The 16,967-nt window shown below is 39.0% G+C and overlaps 1 protein-coding gene across 1 annotated transcript in view; it reads right to left on the bottom strand.

Moving 5' to 3' along the window:
* The window catches only part of PPEF1 (protein phosphatase with EF-hand domain 1), a 147,176-nt gene that overhangs the window by 102,253 nt on the left and 27,956 nt on the right, over positions 1-16,967 (bottom strand). The window contains exon 8 of the mRNA XM_058441833.1: positions 13,523-13,690. Coding sequence (XP_058297816.1) covers positions 13,523-13,568 — 46 coding nt within the window. The 5' untranslated portion in view covers positions 13,569-13,690. The remainder of the gene's footprint in view (positions 1-13,522; positions 13,691-16,967) is intronic.

The raw sequence follows: 16,967 nt of genomic DNA, 5'->3' as shown, positions 1-16,967 counted from the left end.
GTACATAGAAAAGCTGAAAATAACCATCCAAGGGCACAATATGATGTGCAAAACTGCACTCAAACCAGAAACTTCTGGACAAAGAAGACAAATTCTAAAGGCTACTTGAAAATAAATCAATCAATCGGAATCATCCCTGTAGAAAAATGTAAGTTACTAGTATCTTTGGCTTTTCCATCAAGGAATTGTAGCCAAAGTTTGCTAGCAATTGGTTTGGGAACACTAAACATTTCACATATTAATTTTTTTAATTGCCTAAAATATGACTAAGGTGTATGATCTGTTAACTGGTTCAAGTGACAGCCAACAAAAGATGGAGGGAAGGTGGATGGGGAAGAAAGGGAAGACAAGAGAGGGCTGGCTCAGACTTCACCACCACGCAGTATATCCATGTAACAAAAATGCACTTATATTCCCAAAATCTATATAAAATTGGAGGCTGGGAGATAGAGACACATGGGAAGTATCTAAGGCTCAGAGGTTTCAAAGAAGACCAAGCAATCAGAGAATAGGATGATAATCATGAAGATTCCAGAGGTGGGGCTTTTCCAGGTGACCACGGGGGCCAGTAAATGGGAGTGAGCAGCTGAAGTTGAGGAGATGAGGGAGTTTCTGGGGCTCAGGAGATCAAGGAACTCAGACACCAAAGCATTTGGGGCTTATTCACGTGTACAGTGAAGATATCCAGTATGAGGCTCAGAGTGGGTGGAGAGTCTTCAATGAATGAAGTTGGTAGATGGCAAAAACAAGAAAGGGCTAAAAAATGGTACTACCAAAGGACATAAGCCTACGTTGCCACCACTACAAACTTGGTAAACTTAGGATGTACAGGATTAGGATTTTTTCTTTTGAAAAAACAATTTTTTTTTTTTTTTTTTTTTTGAGACAGAGTCTCACTCTGTTACCCAGGCTGGAGTGCAGTGGTGCGATCTTGGCTCACTGCAACCTCTGCCTCCCAGGTTCAAGCAATTCTCCTGTTTCAGCCTCCCGAGTAGCTGAGATTACAGGTGCACGCCACCATGCCCAGCTAATTTTTGTATTTTTAGTAGAGACAGGGTTTCATCACGTTGGCCAGGCTGGTCTTGAACTCCTGCCCTCAGGTGATCCGCTCGCCTCAGCTTCCCAAAGTGCTGGGATTACAGGCATGAGCCACTGCGCCCGGCCGAAATATTTTCAAATGTATGAAAAAGTAACGATAGTATAATTGTTAATAACTAGTCTCTCTCTCTCTCTCTCTCCATATACCATCATCATTTCTTCAGTCTCCTTTATTCTGGAACAATTCCTCTGCCTTTCTCTTCAATGACACTGAAATTTTCAAACAGTACAGGCCAGTTGATTGTAAAACATCCCTCAATCTGGATCTGTCTGCTCTTTTCCTCGTGATGAGATTCAGGTTGTGTATTTTGGCAGGATAAGTGGTATGTCTTTCTCAGTGCATTAGGACATCAGGAGGCATGTGGTGCTCATCTGTCTCATTATCACTGATGTGAACTTGGATCACTTGGGTAAGATGGTGTCCATGTGAACTTCTCTACTGTAGAAGTGTTTTCCTCTTTACAATTAATAAACAGTTTGCAGGAACACGCTTTGAGACTGTGTATATATTCTGTTCTCCAAAATATCCATTGATGATTTTTGCTTAAATCAATTATTTCTATGGTGGTTGCAAAACAGTGATTGTTGAACTCATTTCTTCTACATTTATTAGGATTAGGATTTTTAAATGGCCCATTTAAAGCCCTATTTGATTCAACAGGGCAATGGAACAACATGAAGATGACATAAAGCCATCTCATGAAAGGTTCCATAAGAGTTGTCATCCTTGGACTGGGTGCAGTGGCTCATGACTGTAATCCTAGTACTTTGGGAGGCCGAGGCGGGCAGATCTCTTGAGCCTAGGAGTTCATGACCAGCCTGGGCAATGTGATGAAACCCCATCTCTACAAAAACTATAACAATTAACCGGGCATGGTGGCACACACCTGTAGTCCCAGCTACTTGGGAGGTTAAGGCGGGAGGATCACTTGAGCCCAGGAGGCTGAGGCTGCAATGAGCCTTGATGGTGCCACTGCACTCCAGCCTGGGCGACAGAGTGAGACCCTGTGTCAAAAAAGAAAAAAAAAAAAAAAGATGAGTTGTAATCCTTGGCTATATCACTAGTTCAGGAAAATGTGATGCTTCGTTTATACCATACCGAAATAATAGGCCAACTCAATAAAAAACACTCAGACCAAGAGAATAGTTTACAAGTAACTGTTAACCTCCCTACCATATTATGTTTTGCCAATTTTCCAAAAGAATTATTATTATGAATACATTAATTTTTAAAAACTATTGTATTCTTAAGTATGTAAAAGAAATTTTGCTATATAAAAGAATTCCTATCATTTTAAATTATTAAAATGGTCTCTCATATGAAATGTGTTCTATTCCATAATTCAATAATAACCTTTAATCCTCACTCAGGAAATAATATCTTGACTGCAATTCTGTTTTATGTCTCCCTTGTTATTAATTACTAATCTGTGTTATATTGCCACGTTCGTTCATTCAAGGTCAAATACGATCTGCATTAAATTTTTGTCTTTTGCAGCTGCTAAAAGCTAATGAAATATAAAGCCATAATCATATAAGAAAAGCGTTCTGAATATGGGAAATAACTGGCAATTGGGGCTGAGGGATTGTCCTTTCTTGCACTTAGTTGAAATAGGTCTCTCTGTAACAAGATTTCCTAACAATTAACATGACCCAACTAGAAAGCTGGCTTCTTTGTGAATTTCCTAGTAAAGCTGGAAGCCAGTAAAAATCATTTAAACAGAGGTGGTTCTGCTCTCTTTGGGTTTTGTGTTGTGTTGTGTGTGTGTGTTTGTTTTTTTCTTTTTTGAGACAATGTCTTGCTCTGTTGCCCAGGCTGGAGTGCAGTGGTACGATCATGGTTCACTGCAGCCTCCACCTCCTGGGCTCAAGTGATCCTCCTGCCTCAGCCTCCTATGTAGCTGGGACTACAGGTGCGAGCCACCATGTCCAGCTATTTTTTTTTCCTTTGGTAGAGACGAAGTATTGCTATGTTGCCCAGGCTGGTTTCAAACTCCTAGTCTCAAGTGATCCTCCCGCCTCAGCCTCCCAAAGTGCTGGGATTACAGACATGGCTACTACACCTGGCCTTTCTGCCTTCTAAAGGTTCACGATTCTAAAATGGATATCTAAATAGCCCCTATCAGAGTCTCAAAATACTTGAAATTTTTAAAGCAAAGGTAAATTAATCACACAGCAAAAAAAAAGATGAAGATGTATTTAATTGGTGTAAAGAATAAAAAGGTTGTTGGGATGGGTTTGTTTTGTTTTGTCTGTTTCACACAAGCATTAAATGTGTTTGTAGTACCAATCCTATACAAACCTCCAGGCCAACACATTATCATATCAAACGGTGACTATTACCTAAGAATTGTTAGTGAGAAGAATCATGATTTCAGATGAAGAAAATGGTCTCCTTTTACAAAGAAAAGTACTTATTTAAAATGATTCCCAATAAAACAGGGATTAGAGCATATAATGTGGGCTGAAATTAAAGATTTGGAGTCTTCACACACTGATGTCAAAGCCATGGAGTAGATAAAGCATCCAAGGAGAGTGTTAGAGTGACAAGATCAGAGAGCCAAGGGGGAACCCAGAGGAGCCCCAACATTTAAAAGCCAGGAGAAAGTAGAGTCCACACAAATAGTTCATGCAGAGACCTAAAAGAAAAACCAGGAGAATGTGTTGCCCCTGAAGCCAAGGGCAATGAGTAGTAAGAAGGGAGTGGGCAGGAGTGCCAAAGACTGCCAGGAAGTGAGCAAAATCAGCACTGAAAATGCTCCATTGGACTTCGAGGTCATTCAAGAACCTGTCAGATCATCTTCCCTGGGCTGGGATCGATGAGGAGGTAGGAGACAGCAGTACAAATGCACCCTTAAGGAGCGAGCTTGAAGGGGAGGAGAGAGACGAGAGGAACTGGAGGGGATGAGAGGGCCAGAGAAGGCTTATTTTAAAGGGAAGGAAAGAACAGTTACAAAGGGCAATTTTGGACAACTGGGAAATTCTGAATATGGACTACATGTTAGATAATGTTACGCTATCAATGTTAAATTTCTTCAGGGTGATCTAGTATTATAGTTATATAAGAGAATATCCCTCTTTTAGTAGATGCATGCTGAAGTACATAGAGGTTAATTCCATAATGTCTACAGCTTATTTTCAAATTATTTCAAACGGGTGTTTATGTACTATTCTTTCATCTTCTCTGTAGGTTTGCAATTTTCAAAAATATTTGGGGAGGAAAACAAAAGCAAAACAAAATGGCTTGAGAAAAAAAAAAATATATATATATATATATATCTCCAAACCAAAAAAAAAAAAAAAAAAAGGAAAAAAAGAGGAAAGTCACCGAGCATGTCAAGATGCTGATGGGCAACAGCTAGGGGAATGAGCAGGAAAGGCAGAAGGAAAATCAATGCCCTCCCCTACCTACCCCTCCCACAGCTACAGAGCATATGGATAGTCTTGGAGGGACAATGGACTTGAAAGAGCATCTTCTCTGTCTGCAGTTCATTGAGGAGGAAAATGAGGGCGGTCCGAGTTCACAGGGATTTTCAATATACCCTATGGTGGCAGTAAAGACTGCTTGATGGCTATGATAACCTAGAACCCTCTGACAAACAATAGCAAGAAGAATGGCAAGAGGCCCTCTAAACTTGGAGAAAATTCTTTAGGGAACACCAAAGATGAAAGATTTTCATTTGTTATTTTTCCATGAAGGTCTCAAACTGAAATATACATCACAGTAAAGGATTTCAAATTGGGAGTAAGGAGAGGGGAGCTCTCAAGCAGCTGTGAATGGCTTGACTGTTTGATTTTTAAACAGCTAAATTAACTAGATGTTTTATCAAGAATTAAAGAAATATTTAGTTTGCTGTTTAGTATTTTTAAGTTTTTTTATATAAAATAAAGAACGAGTACTTTTGAAAGGAATGATTTCCTTTAGAGAAACTTCTATTTGTCACAGCTTAAGCATCAAACCACAAAGCCAAAAAAGCACGGATTGTCTTTGTCGGCCTCTTAGCACTTACAGAAATTGAATAAATACATTTCTAAGTGGTCTCAAGGGAAGAAATAAAATATATCACTGTTTCCAAAGTGCTCCATGGGAACAAAAAGGCAATAGATTATTAATTGAAATACGATTAACATAAAATTTTAAGTGTCAAGTGAAATTCAGGAGAATGAAATTGCAATGTTTAATTTCTGTTACGTGGATAAATTCCAATTCTCCAAGTCAGGGTAGCATATCAGAAGGGCCATGAACTTTGGAATCTGCCAGATCTGGTTCCAATTCAGGCTCTGCCATCCATGAGTGTGTAACTTGGGGCAGTTAAGTCTCACTTTCCTCATTTATAAAACAAGGAACACTAATCAAAGCTTTCAGAGTATTGGTAAGAAATAATAAGAGTATGTTCTCACTCATAGGTGGGAATTGAACAATGAGAACTCATGGACACAGGAAGGGGAACATCACACTCCGGGGACTGTTGTGGGGTGGGGGGAGGGGGGAGGGACAGCATTAGGAGATACACCTAATGCTAAATGACGAGTTAATGGGTGCAGGAAATCAACATGGCACATGGATACATATGTAACAAACCTGCACATTGTGCACATGTACCCTAAAACCCTAAGGTATAAAAAAAAAAAAAAAAAGAAATAATAAGAGTAGTAGGCACTCAATAAATGATAGCTATTATTAGTGCTCTCTTACCTGCTACATATCACAAAAGAAATAAAATAACAATGACAATAAAAAATTGATGCTACTTTTTTTTTTTTTTTTTGAGATGGAGACTCACTCTGTTGCCCAGGCTGCAGTGCAGTGGCATGATCTTGGCTCACTGCAACCTGCCTGCCTCCCACGTTCAGGCAATTCTCCCGCCTCAGCCTCCCAAGTAACTGGGATTACAGGCGTGTGCCATCATGCCCGGCTAATTTTTGTATTTTTAGTAGAGACAGGGTCTCACCATGTTGACCAGGCTGGTCTTGAACTCCTGACCTCAAGTGATCCACCCACCTCGGCCTCTCAAAGTGCTGGGATTACAGGTGTGAGCCACTGTGCCTGGTCTTTTTCTTTTTTTAAGAGTCAGGGTCTCACTCGGTGGTGGTCCTGGCTGGAGTGCAGTGGCATAATCATAGCTCACTGCAACCTCAAACTCCTGGGCTCAAGTGATTCACCCGCCTCCCAAAGTGTTGGGATTACAGGCGTGAGTCACTGCGCCTGGCCCGATGCTACTTCTCTACATGGAAGGTGGATAGAGCACAAGAAAGGGAATAGCCTTGATTTTATATGTAGGTTACGCTTTCTCAAACTGCCATGATACTCCAGAGGCAGAGTACTGTGGTCAGGTGGAATGACCTAGCAGGACAAAAAACCCTTAACACTAGTCAGACCAGTGGAAACAGGAATCAAGCACGAACCTTGGCTCTGTGACTTGTGTTCCCTTGAGGCAATCACTTTGCCTTTCAAAGCCTCATTTCCTTTTCTGCAAACTGAGAACAACTCTTCAAAAGGCTGTGAGGATCAAACGTATGTTACAGGGCCTGGCCAACTTGAAAAGCACTATGCAAATACAAGGTACTGTATATAAGTAAATTTAATTAAAGCTAGCTTCTGAAGAAGCAACATTCAGAGGTGGCATAAAATGGTGTAATGGGTGACAGCAAAAAATACTTTGTCATCAAAACTCCTTGAATTCAAATCCCAATTCTGCCAGCTGTAAGCTGCACAAATTTACCAAGTAGGCTGGACACGGTGGCTCACGCCTGTAATCCCAGCACTTTGGGAGGCCGAGGCATGCGAATCATAAGGTCAGGAGTTCAAGACCACCAGCCTGGCCAATGTGGTGAAACCCCGCCTCTACTAAAAATACAAAAAATTAGCTAGGCATGGTGGTGGGCGCCTGTAATCCCAGCTACTCAGGAGGCTGAGGCAGGAGAATCACTTGAACCTGGGAGGTGGAGGTTGCAGTGAGCTGAGATCACGCCACTGCACTCCAGCCCAGGCGATAGAGTGAGACGCCATCTCAAAAAAAAAAAAAAAACTTACCAAGTACCACACTGAGCATAAGCTGCTTCCACTATACAAACAGGAATAATAACCGTTTATTCAGGTTTATTACAAGGATTAAATAAAATATATGTAGATTATGTTGAACACTCTTTGGAATATGGTTAGTAATCAGGAAATAATATCTATCATTTTCTATCAAGAGCTTTCAAAATATTTATAGCCCTTGACACGATAATTTCATATCTAATCACCTGAACATAGAAATAATCCAAAATAAGGAAAAGGCTTTGCACAAAGAAATTCTTCAAAGTGTTATTTATATTAGTATTAAAAGGTCCAATATTTGAAGAATAATTAAGCATATTATGGCCTATTCACCAAATAAAATACTTAGCAATGACTAAAATGATGTTTGCAAGGCATTTATAACAACTGGAGAAATGTTCACATAACATTTTAGTGCTAAAAGTGAGGCTACAAAAAACTAATATTTAGGATGATCAGAAATCTGTAATATATAAAAAATACGTTGAAGGAAATTATCAGAATGTTGTCATTAGCTCTGGGTAGTGGAATGATGAGGGAATATCCATTATTTTCAACTGCTTTTCTATATTTTTTCCAAATTTCTGAATGAGAGAAAATTTTATGCACACAATGTTTGTCTATGAATAAATGTAAGTAAACATCACTGCATCAGCTTTCAGCAGATTTATTATTATGAACTCATAATAAACCTTGATTGGCATATCCAATAAGAGATAAAAGAAGAAAAAGAATTTTAAATGGCTCTTCTGGACGCACTCCATATGGGGTTGCCCTGCTCCATAAGGAGCAATGGAGCAGTAAAAAAAAAAAAAAAAAGAATTTTAAGGGAATACTCTGAACAAGTATATGTTAACAAATTAGATAACACAGACGAAATGGACAAATTCCTAGAACTACCACAAATGACTCAAGAAGGAATAGAAAATCTAAATAGTCATATAATAAGAGACAGAATAAGTAATCAAAAAAACTACACACAAAGAAAACCTCATGCCCAGATAGCTTCGCTGATGAATTCTACCAAATATTTAAAGAATTAATACCAATTCTTCATAAACTCTTCCAAAAAATGGAGGAGAAGGGAACACTTTCCAACTCATTTTATGAGGCCAATATTACCCTGACAGTTAAATCAGACAAAGATATCACAAGAAAACTATAGATCAGTATCTCTTATGAACACAGTTGCAAGATTCCTCTACAAAATACCAGCAAACTGAATTCAGCAGCACATAAAAAGCATTATACACCATGATCAAGGGCATTTATCCTAGGAATGCGAAGTTGGTTTAACATCAATTAACATAATATGCCATTTAATTAACATTATATGACATATCATAAAATAAAGGACAAAAACCACATGATCATCTCAATACATGCAGAGAAAGCATTTGACAAAATTAAACACCACTTTGTAATAATAAAAAATCAATAAACTAGGAATAGGAGTGTGTTTTCTCAACCTGAGAAAGAGCATCTATGAAAAAGACACAGCTGATATAAGACTTACTGGTGAAACACTGAATGCTTCTCCCTTAAGATCAGGAACAAGAGAAGGATGGCTACTCTTGCATTTCTATTTGACATTGTAGTGGAGGCAAGAAAATGAAACAAAAGGCATTGGAAAGAAACAAGTAAAACTATATTTGCAGATGACCTGGTTTGTAAATAAAAATTCCTAAAATATCCACTAAAAACCTATTAGAGCTAATAAATGAGTTCAGTAAAGTTTTGGGATATAAGACCAATATACAAAAATCAATTTTTAAACATTTGCAATAAACAATCCAAAAATGAAATTAACAAAAATTCATGTATAATATCATCAAAAAGAATAAAAAACCTAGGTTAAATTTAAGGAAAGAAGTGTAAAACTTATACTCTGAACACTACAAGACACTGGTGAAAGAAATTAAAGATCTAAATAGATGGAAAGACATCCCATGTTCATGGATCAGATTATTTAATTGTTAAGATAGCAATACTCCCCAAATTGATCTACAGATTCAATATAACCCTTGTCAACATTCCACTTGGCTTCTTTTGAGACATTGACACATTGATTCTAAAATTCATATGGAAACATAAGGGACCCAGAATAGCCAAAATAATCTTGAAAAAGAGAAACAAAGTTGAAGGATTCATACTTCCCGATTTCAAAACTTTATTTAAAAAAAGCTATAGTAGGCCTGGCGTGGTGGCTCACGCCTGTAATCCCAGCACTTTGGGAGGCCAAGGTGGGTGGATCATGAGGTCAGGAGTTCAAGACCAGCCTGGCCAACATGGTGAAACCCCGTCTCTACCAAAAATACAAAAATTAGCCAGATGTGGTGGTTTGTGCCTGTAATCCCAGCTACTCTGGAGGCTGAGGCAGGAGAATCACTTGAACCTGGGAGGCAGAGGTTGCAGTGAGCTGAGATTGTGCCATTGCACTCCAGCCTGGGCGACAAGAGTAAGACTTCGTCTCAAAAAAAAAAAAAAAAAAGCTATCGTAATCCAGACACTGGTACAGGCATAAGAAAGACATACAGATCACTGGAATAGAATTGAGAGCCCAGAAGTAAACAACATTTATGGTCAATTGATTCAATGGTGCTAAGAGGATTCAATGGGGAAAGAACAATCTTTTCAACAAATGGTGCTGAGACAACTGGATATCCACATGCAAAAAATGAATTTGTACTCCTACCTCACACCATACATGAAAATCAGCAACTCAAAATGGTTCAAATGCCTAAATGTAAGAGCTAAAAGTACAAAACTGTTTTTTTTTTTTGGCTTTGAAAATATATACATTTAGGGGGTATGAGTACAATTTTGTTACATGTATAATGAAGTCTGGGCTTTTAGTGTAACCATTACCCAAGTAGCATACATTGTACTCATTAGGTAATTTCTCATACCTCACCCCCCTCCCACCCTCCCAGCTTTCTGAGTCTCCAGTGTCTATTATTCTATTCTGGATGCCCATATGTATACATTATTTAGCTCCCACTTTTAAGTGAGAACATGGGATATTTGACTTTCTGTTTTTGAGTAATTTCACTTAGGATAATGGCTTCTTGTTCCATCCATGTTTCTGCAAAAGACATGATTTCATTCTTTTTTATGGCTGAGTAGTATTCCATGGCATATATATATATATGCACACACACATATATATATACGTATATATATACACACACACACACACACACACACACATATATATATACACACACATACATATACATACACCACACATTTTCTTTATCCAATCATCCATTGAAAAACACTTATGGTGTTTCCATATCTTTGCTATTGTGAATAGTGCTGTGGTAAACATAAGTGTGCAGGTATCTATTTGATATAATGACTTCCTTTGGGTAGACTCCGTGGCGGGATTGCTGGATGAAATGGTAGTTTGGTAGTTCTATTTTTAGTTCTTTGAGAAATCTCCATAATGTTTTCCACAGAGGTTGTACTAATTTACATTCCCACCAGCAGTGATAAACATTCCCTTTTCCCTACATCCTCGCCTACATCTCTTATTTTTTGACTTTTTAGTAATAGCCATTCTGACTGGTATGTAAGATGGTATCTCATTATGGTTTCAATTTGCATTTATCTGATGATTAGTGATGTTGAGCATTTTTTTCGTATGTTTCTTGGCCATTTGTATGCCTTCTTTTCAAAAAATGTCTGTTTGTGACCTTTGCCCACTTTTTAATGGGGTTATTTTTCTTTTCTTGTTGAGTTGTTAAAAAACTCTTAAAGTAAGACACGAGCATAAATCTTTTTGGACTTGGGAATGGATTCTTAGATATGACACCAAAAGCATAAGCAACCAAAGAAAAAATAAAGTGAACTTCATCAAAATTAAAAACTTTTGTGCTTCAAAGAACACCATTAAGAAAGTATGAAGATAATTCAATGAATGAGAGAAAATATTTGCAAATCACATATTTGATAGGAAACTTGTATCTAGAATATATAAATTTCTCTTACAACAATATAAAAATAAATAATTCAATTAAAAATGAGTAAATGATCTGAATAGACATTTCTCCAAAGAAGATATACAAATAGCCAATAAACACATGAAAAGATGCTCAATGTCATTAGTCATTACGGAAATACAAATGAAAACCACGGTGTGATACCACTTCATACCCACTAGGATGACTAAAATCAAAAGGACAGACAATAACAACTATTGCTGAAAACGTGGAGAAATTGAAACCCTTATACACTGCTGGTAGGAATGTAGAATGGTGCAGTCACTTGGGAAAACAGCTTGGAAATTTCTCAAAATGTTAAACATAAAGCTACTGTATGACCCAGCAATTCCACTTCTAGGTATATACCCAAGAGAACAGAAAACATATGTTCACAGCAGCATTGTTCAAAACAGTCAAAAAGCTGAAACAGGTCGGGCACAGTGGCTCACGCCTGTAATCCCAGCACTTTGGGAGGCCGAGGCGGGCAGATCACCTGAAGTCAGGAGTTCGAGACCAGCCTGGCCAACATGGTAAAACCCCGTGTCTACCAAAAATACAAAAATTAGCCAGGCGTGGTGGTGTGTGCCTGTAATCCCAGCTACTCCGGAGGCTTAGGTAGGAGAATCGCTTGAACCTGGGAGGCAGAGGTTGAAGTGAGCCGAGATCGCCCCACTGCACTCCAGCCTGGGCGACACAGCAAGACTCTGTCTCAAAAAAAAAAAAAAAAGCTGAAACAATCAAATGTCTATCAATTGATGAATGGATAAATACAATGTGGCATATTCATACAATGAAGTATTATTCCACAATAAAAAGGAATAAAGTACTGATACATGCTACAACATGGACAAAGCCAGACACAAAAGGTCACATAATGTATGACTCCATTTACATGAAATGTCCAGAATAGATAAATTCGTAGAGACTGAATATAGATTTGTGGTTGCCAGGGGCTGAGAGGAGACAGAAAGTGCTTAATGGATAAGGGGTTTTACTTTGGAGTGTTGGAAATGTCTCGGAAGTACATAGGGGTTGTGGTTGCACGACACTGTGAACGTACCAACTGCTGCTGAGTTGTTCACTTGACAATGGCTAATTTTATGTTATGTGAATTTCACCTCAATAAATCACATGTATTTGAAAGAAAAAGCAATCCAAAAATCTAAGCTAATATTTCCACTTACATGCAATGTTTTAAAAGTTGAAAAGTATTTCAAAAAGAGAGAGAATTTGTTTTTACAAGTTGGACTTGGCTTTTTTTTTTAACCTAAGAAATTTGGCTAAATTTAAAGAACTGTGAGTAATCCTAGATATAAAAAGATAATTTCTTTTTACTCTCTGCTAATAAATGTCTACTACAGCAGTAGAGTTCAGATGGAGCTTTTGAAAGATTTATTTCATGACATGCTTAAAGATTTGAAAGAGTTAGTACACCTCCTATGTCCCTTCCTACTTTCAGCGATGAGTTTCCTACATCATCAGCACAAGTCAGCTGGGTAGGAGAATAACATTTGATTCCCAAAGGAAAACATCCCACGCTAATTAGTATAGCGCACTGTGCATCCTAAACTCTCCACCTTAAGCCTGAATAAACTTCCAAAGGCAAGATGTGGAATAGAAGTTGGGGGAACTACCTATAACCTAGACATCAAAGAAGTGGAGTTTAAGAGCAAATTACTCATAAATTGTCCTAGCTTATTTACTTGTTTTTTGTTTTTATTTTAATTTGTTTGTTGGAAACTCTCTCTTAAATGCTCAAGTTTGTTTCAGCTAGATGTCAATAGCCATGAGAAAGAACCTCAGTACAAAATAAACAAAGTGAATATTTAAGCTTCTAATTATATGGGGGTACAGAAAGGCATGCCATCTATTTAGAAATAATACACCTTTTTTTGGAAACAGATGATCTAGCATTGTCTCAATTCTCCTAGAATATTTTTAAAACGTGATGCAAATCTCATGAAGTTCTGTGTTGAATAGATATAGAAATAATGCGATCATTGAGTTATAAAATCCAATAAAAATTCAATGATGCTACTAAATGTCACAAAAGTAGGGATATAGCTATTTATAAAAGTATTGAAGAAACACATATAAATTACACTGTCTTTCTTGTTCCCTGCCACTGAGTTTTAAATTGAGATTTTATATTGGTACATTATCAACTGAAATTAAATCAATCATAAAATATCTCTAAGACAATACTTTATGGTACTTCATAAATTCAAAGCTACATCTTCCTAAATGTAGTTTCCTATGCTACTCTAACGATGCCTTGTGCAAATCACACAGGGCAGCTTGAGCATCGTGGGAGTAAATGAGAAAGGAGAAGAGGGTGAGGGCAGCTCATTTTCCCCTTTTCATTCATAACCACAGGCACATTCCCAGTACTCACATGTCTCAGATCTCCTGGTTTTCACTGAAGAACTGCTGCATCCCATGACTTCTATCTAAATCATATGTGTTCATGAATTCAACTTCTGATTTTAAGACAGAGTGTGAAAAGTGCCTCCCTTTAAGCTGCGAGGAACCACTCTTAGCCGATCCTCTTCAGTCACAGATTCTAATGAGGAACACACAGGAGGGAGGGAAGGAAACCGCCAGTTAACCACATGGTAGCTGAGGGGCTGCTCAGCAGGATTCATTTTACGCTTCTTCTGAATCGCTGTTCATCATGTGATGTGGAAAGTGATCAGACATAATCTAATCCTGGCTTATTTTCCAAAACACAGCAGCAGCTACAGAGCAGCTATAGGCTGCTTCTCTGCTAGACATAAATGAGTTTCTCCATGTCTAGGTCACATCCAGCTCTGTATAAAATAGAACACTCAAAATGAAAAGAAAAATCGAAATATGAGAGTATACGATTTTCTAATTTAAATATGGGGAATGGGATGTGGAGGAGCTGACATAATTAACTGTTTTGGTTTTCAGCTCAAAGTAATTCAACCTATCTAGGCTTTTAAAAACACAAATTGGAAGTTGACTATGAGACAAAAACAACATATTTAAACAGCTATGCTGAAATTCAAAGTGAGTTCTTTGACAGTATTTCGCGGAATAAGTGGGGAACATTTGTTTTAAAAAAAAGGAGGCAGCCGGTTGCGGTGGCTCACGCCTGCAATCCCAGCACTTTGGGAGGCCAAGGCGGGCGGATTACGAGGTCAGGAGTTCGAGACCAGCCTGGCCAACATGGCGAAACCCCATCTCTACTAAAAGTACAAAAATTAGCCAGGTATGGTGGCACACGTCTGTAATCCCAGCTACTCAGGAGGCTGAGGCAGGAGAATCACTTGAACTCGGGAGGCGGAGGTTGCAGTGAGCTGAGATCACACCACTGTACTCTAGCCTGGGCGACAAAGTGAGACTCCATCTCAAAAAAAAAAAAAAAAAAAAAAGGCTCGAAACCTTCCCCCAAATTTAGGAATTGTAATCTGTGAGAGTGTCCTTTTATTTATTTTATTTTTTGAGATGGAGTCTCGCTCTATCACCCAGGCTGGAGTGCAGTGGTGTGATCACAGCTCACTGCAGCCTCGACCTCCCAGGCTCAGGTGATCCTCCCGCCTCAGCCTCCCTAGTAGCTGGGACTATAGGCATGCGCCACCACATCTGGCTAATTTTTTGTATTGGAGACGGGGTTTTGCTGTGTTGGCCAGGATGGTCTCGAACTCCTGACCTCAGGTGATCCACCTGCCTCGGCCTCCGAAAGTGCTGGGATTACAGGCATGAGCCACTGTGCCCGGCCAAGAGTGCCCTTTTAAACAAGCTCTCTGGGCACTGCTGAGGCCCCTCTGGAGTCTAACCTTGTGTTCTATAGTCCTTCTCATGAGCTCCCTGATTCCCATAATCACTTCATGGGAGTTTTCAACAAAATCCCTTTCCAGAGTATACTGTCATGTTACTTTTTAGGGTGATGTTTCCTTTATTTTGTGATGCTCCAAACCAACCTGATCTAATATATTTGCATTCCTTTTTTTTTTTTTTCAGACAGAGTTTCACTCTGTCACCCAGGATGGAGTGTAGTGGCACAAACACGGCTCACTGCAGCCTTAACCTCCCAAGCATGTGTCGTGACACCCGGCTAATTTTATTTTTTTTGTAGAGACAGGGTCTCCCTATGTTGCCGAGGCTGGTCTCAAACTCCTGGGCTCAAGAGATCCTCCGACCTTGTCCTCCCAAAGTGCTGGGATCACAGGTGTGAGCCATCTTGCCCAGCCCCATTTGCATTTCTTGACAGGAACAAAGTCAGCAAACAACTGACATATCTATCTTTCCATTAGTACTACACCAAAAGCTTCAAAATTACAACTCGACTGAAGAAAGGGAAAACTAAAATAAGCAAAATATTTGAACTATGGCAATGTTTTGAAAATAACAATAAGCTTAGTAAACAGATTTTCTGACCAGAGGTGAACCTGATTATTTTATGTATTGAATTAATTAGCCTTCCTAAACTTTGGGTTATTTCCAAATTTTTATTTATTTTTTGAGACAAGGTCTTGCTCTGTCACCCAGGCTGGAGTGCAGTGGTGCAACCATGACTCACTGCAGCCTCCACCTCCCGGGCTCAAGTGATTCTCCTACCTCAGCCTCCTGAGCAGCTGGAACTACAGGCATGTGCCACCATGCCCAGTTAATTTTTGTACTTTTTTTGTAGACATGGGGTCTCACCATGTTGCCCAAGTTGGTCTCAAACTCCTGGCCTCAAGCAACGTGCCCACCTCAGCCTCCCAAAGTGCTGGGATTACAGGCATGAGCCACCGTGCTTGGCTCGATTTCCAAATTTGATAGGCAGTTCTTTCGTGTCTTCCTTATCTACATCATGGCTAAAGAATATTAACAAGGTCAGATCCAAGGGCAGGATGAGCCCTGTGGCATCCCACTCCAAACCATCCTCCAGGTTCACCACAGATCCATTACCTTCATACTCGCTGAGCACATTTGTACAGTTAGCTGGTAAACTCACCTATCATAACTCTCATTTATCTGTGAGACATCCTGGAAAATTTTACCAAATATTTTAATAAAATGATGATATGTATATATTTTGATACTTTGACATTCCAGCTTATTCCATCAAAAGAAGAGAGAGGGAAGGAGGAGGAGAAAAGGAAGGAAGGGCAGAGGAGGAAGAAAGGGAGGAAATCAATTTGGCAAGATTTTTAATAACAAAATCATAGAAGTTTAAAGGTGAGAGAGACCTTTAAAATTACCTAGTATTTACACAAAGTGCAAGGAAGTTAAGCAACTTGTCCCATGTCATATAGACCTGTGCTTGTCATACTTCGTTGCATATGAGTGTCACCTGGGGAGCTGTTCAAACTCCCAGTACTCAACCTGCACCTCATTAAGTCAGAATCTCTTGGGGTTTAAAAAATACTGATGCCCAAGTCCCACCCCCAGATAATTGGACGTAATTGGTACTGGGTGGGGGATGAGGCATCAAGATTTTTTTCAGTTTTCCAGTTTCTAATACACAACAAAGTTTGACAATCTATAATAGAGACGGTTTTTTAGCAAACCCATGGTGCTGCATCGTGATGATCACATTTTCCTAGAAATGCTTTGGCTCCATCTATTTCAAGCTGAATTTTTCCAGAGATCATATCAAGCCAATGAGATTGTGGCTTCTAGTATATATTCTTTTCTCATTTTTGAAATTGGGGCACTGTTCATCTAGGAATTCATCTAGTCCTGGTGACATTCTCCAGGTGCCTAGATCAGTACTCTCCAACTTGAGTGCTCACAAGACTTACTGGGAGTGAGAAGATGCACATTCCCAGGCTTTACTAACAATAATCAGATTCAAAAGTCCAAGGCCTTGGAATACACATTTAAAG

The sequence above is a fragment of the Hylobates moloch genome, unplaced genomic scaffold, assembly GCF_009828535.3.
Source record: "Hylobates moloch isolate HMO894 unplaced genomic scaffold, HMol_V3 SCAFFOLD_7, whole genome shotgun sequence".
Lineage (NCBI taxonomy): Eukaryota > Metazoa > Chordata > Mammalia > Primates > Hylobatidae > Hylobates > Hylobates moloch.
Note: the sequence above shows the minus strand (reverse complement) of the source record. Positions and strands in the feature narration are given on the sequence as shown.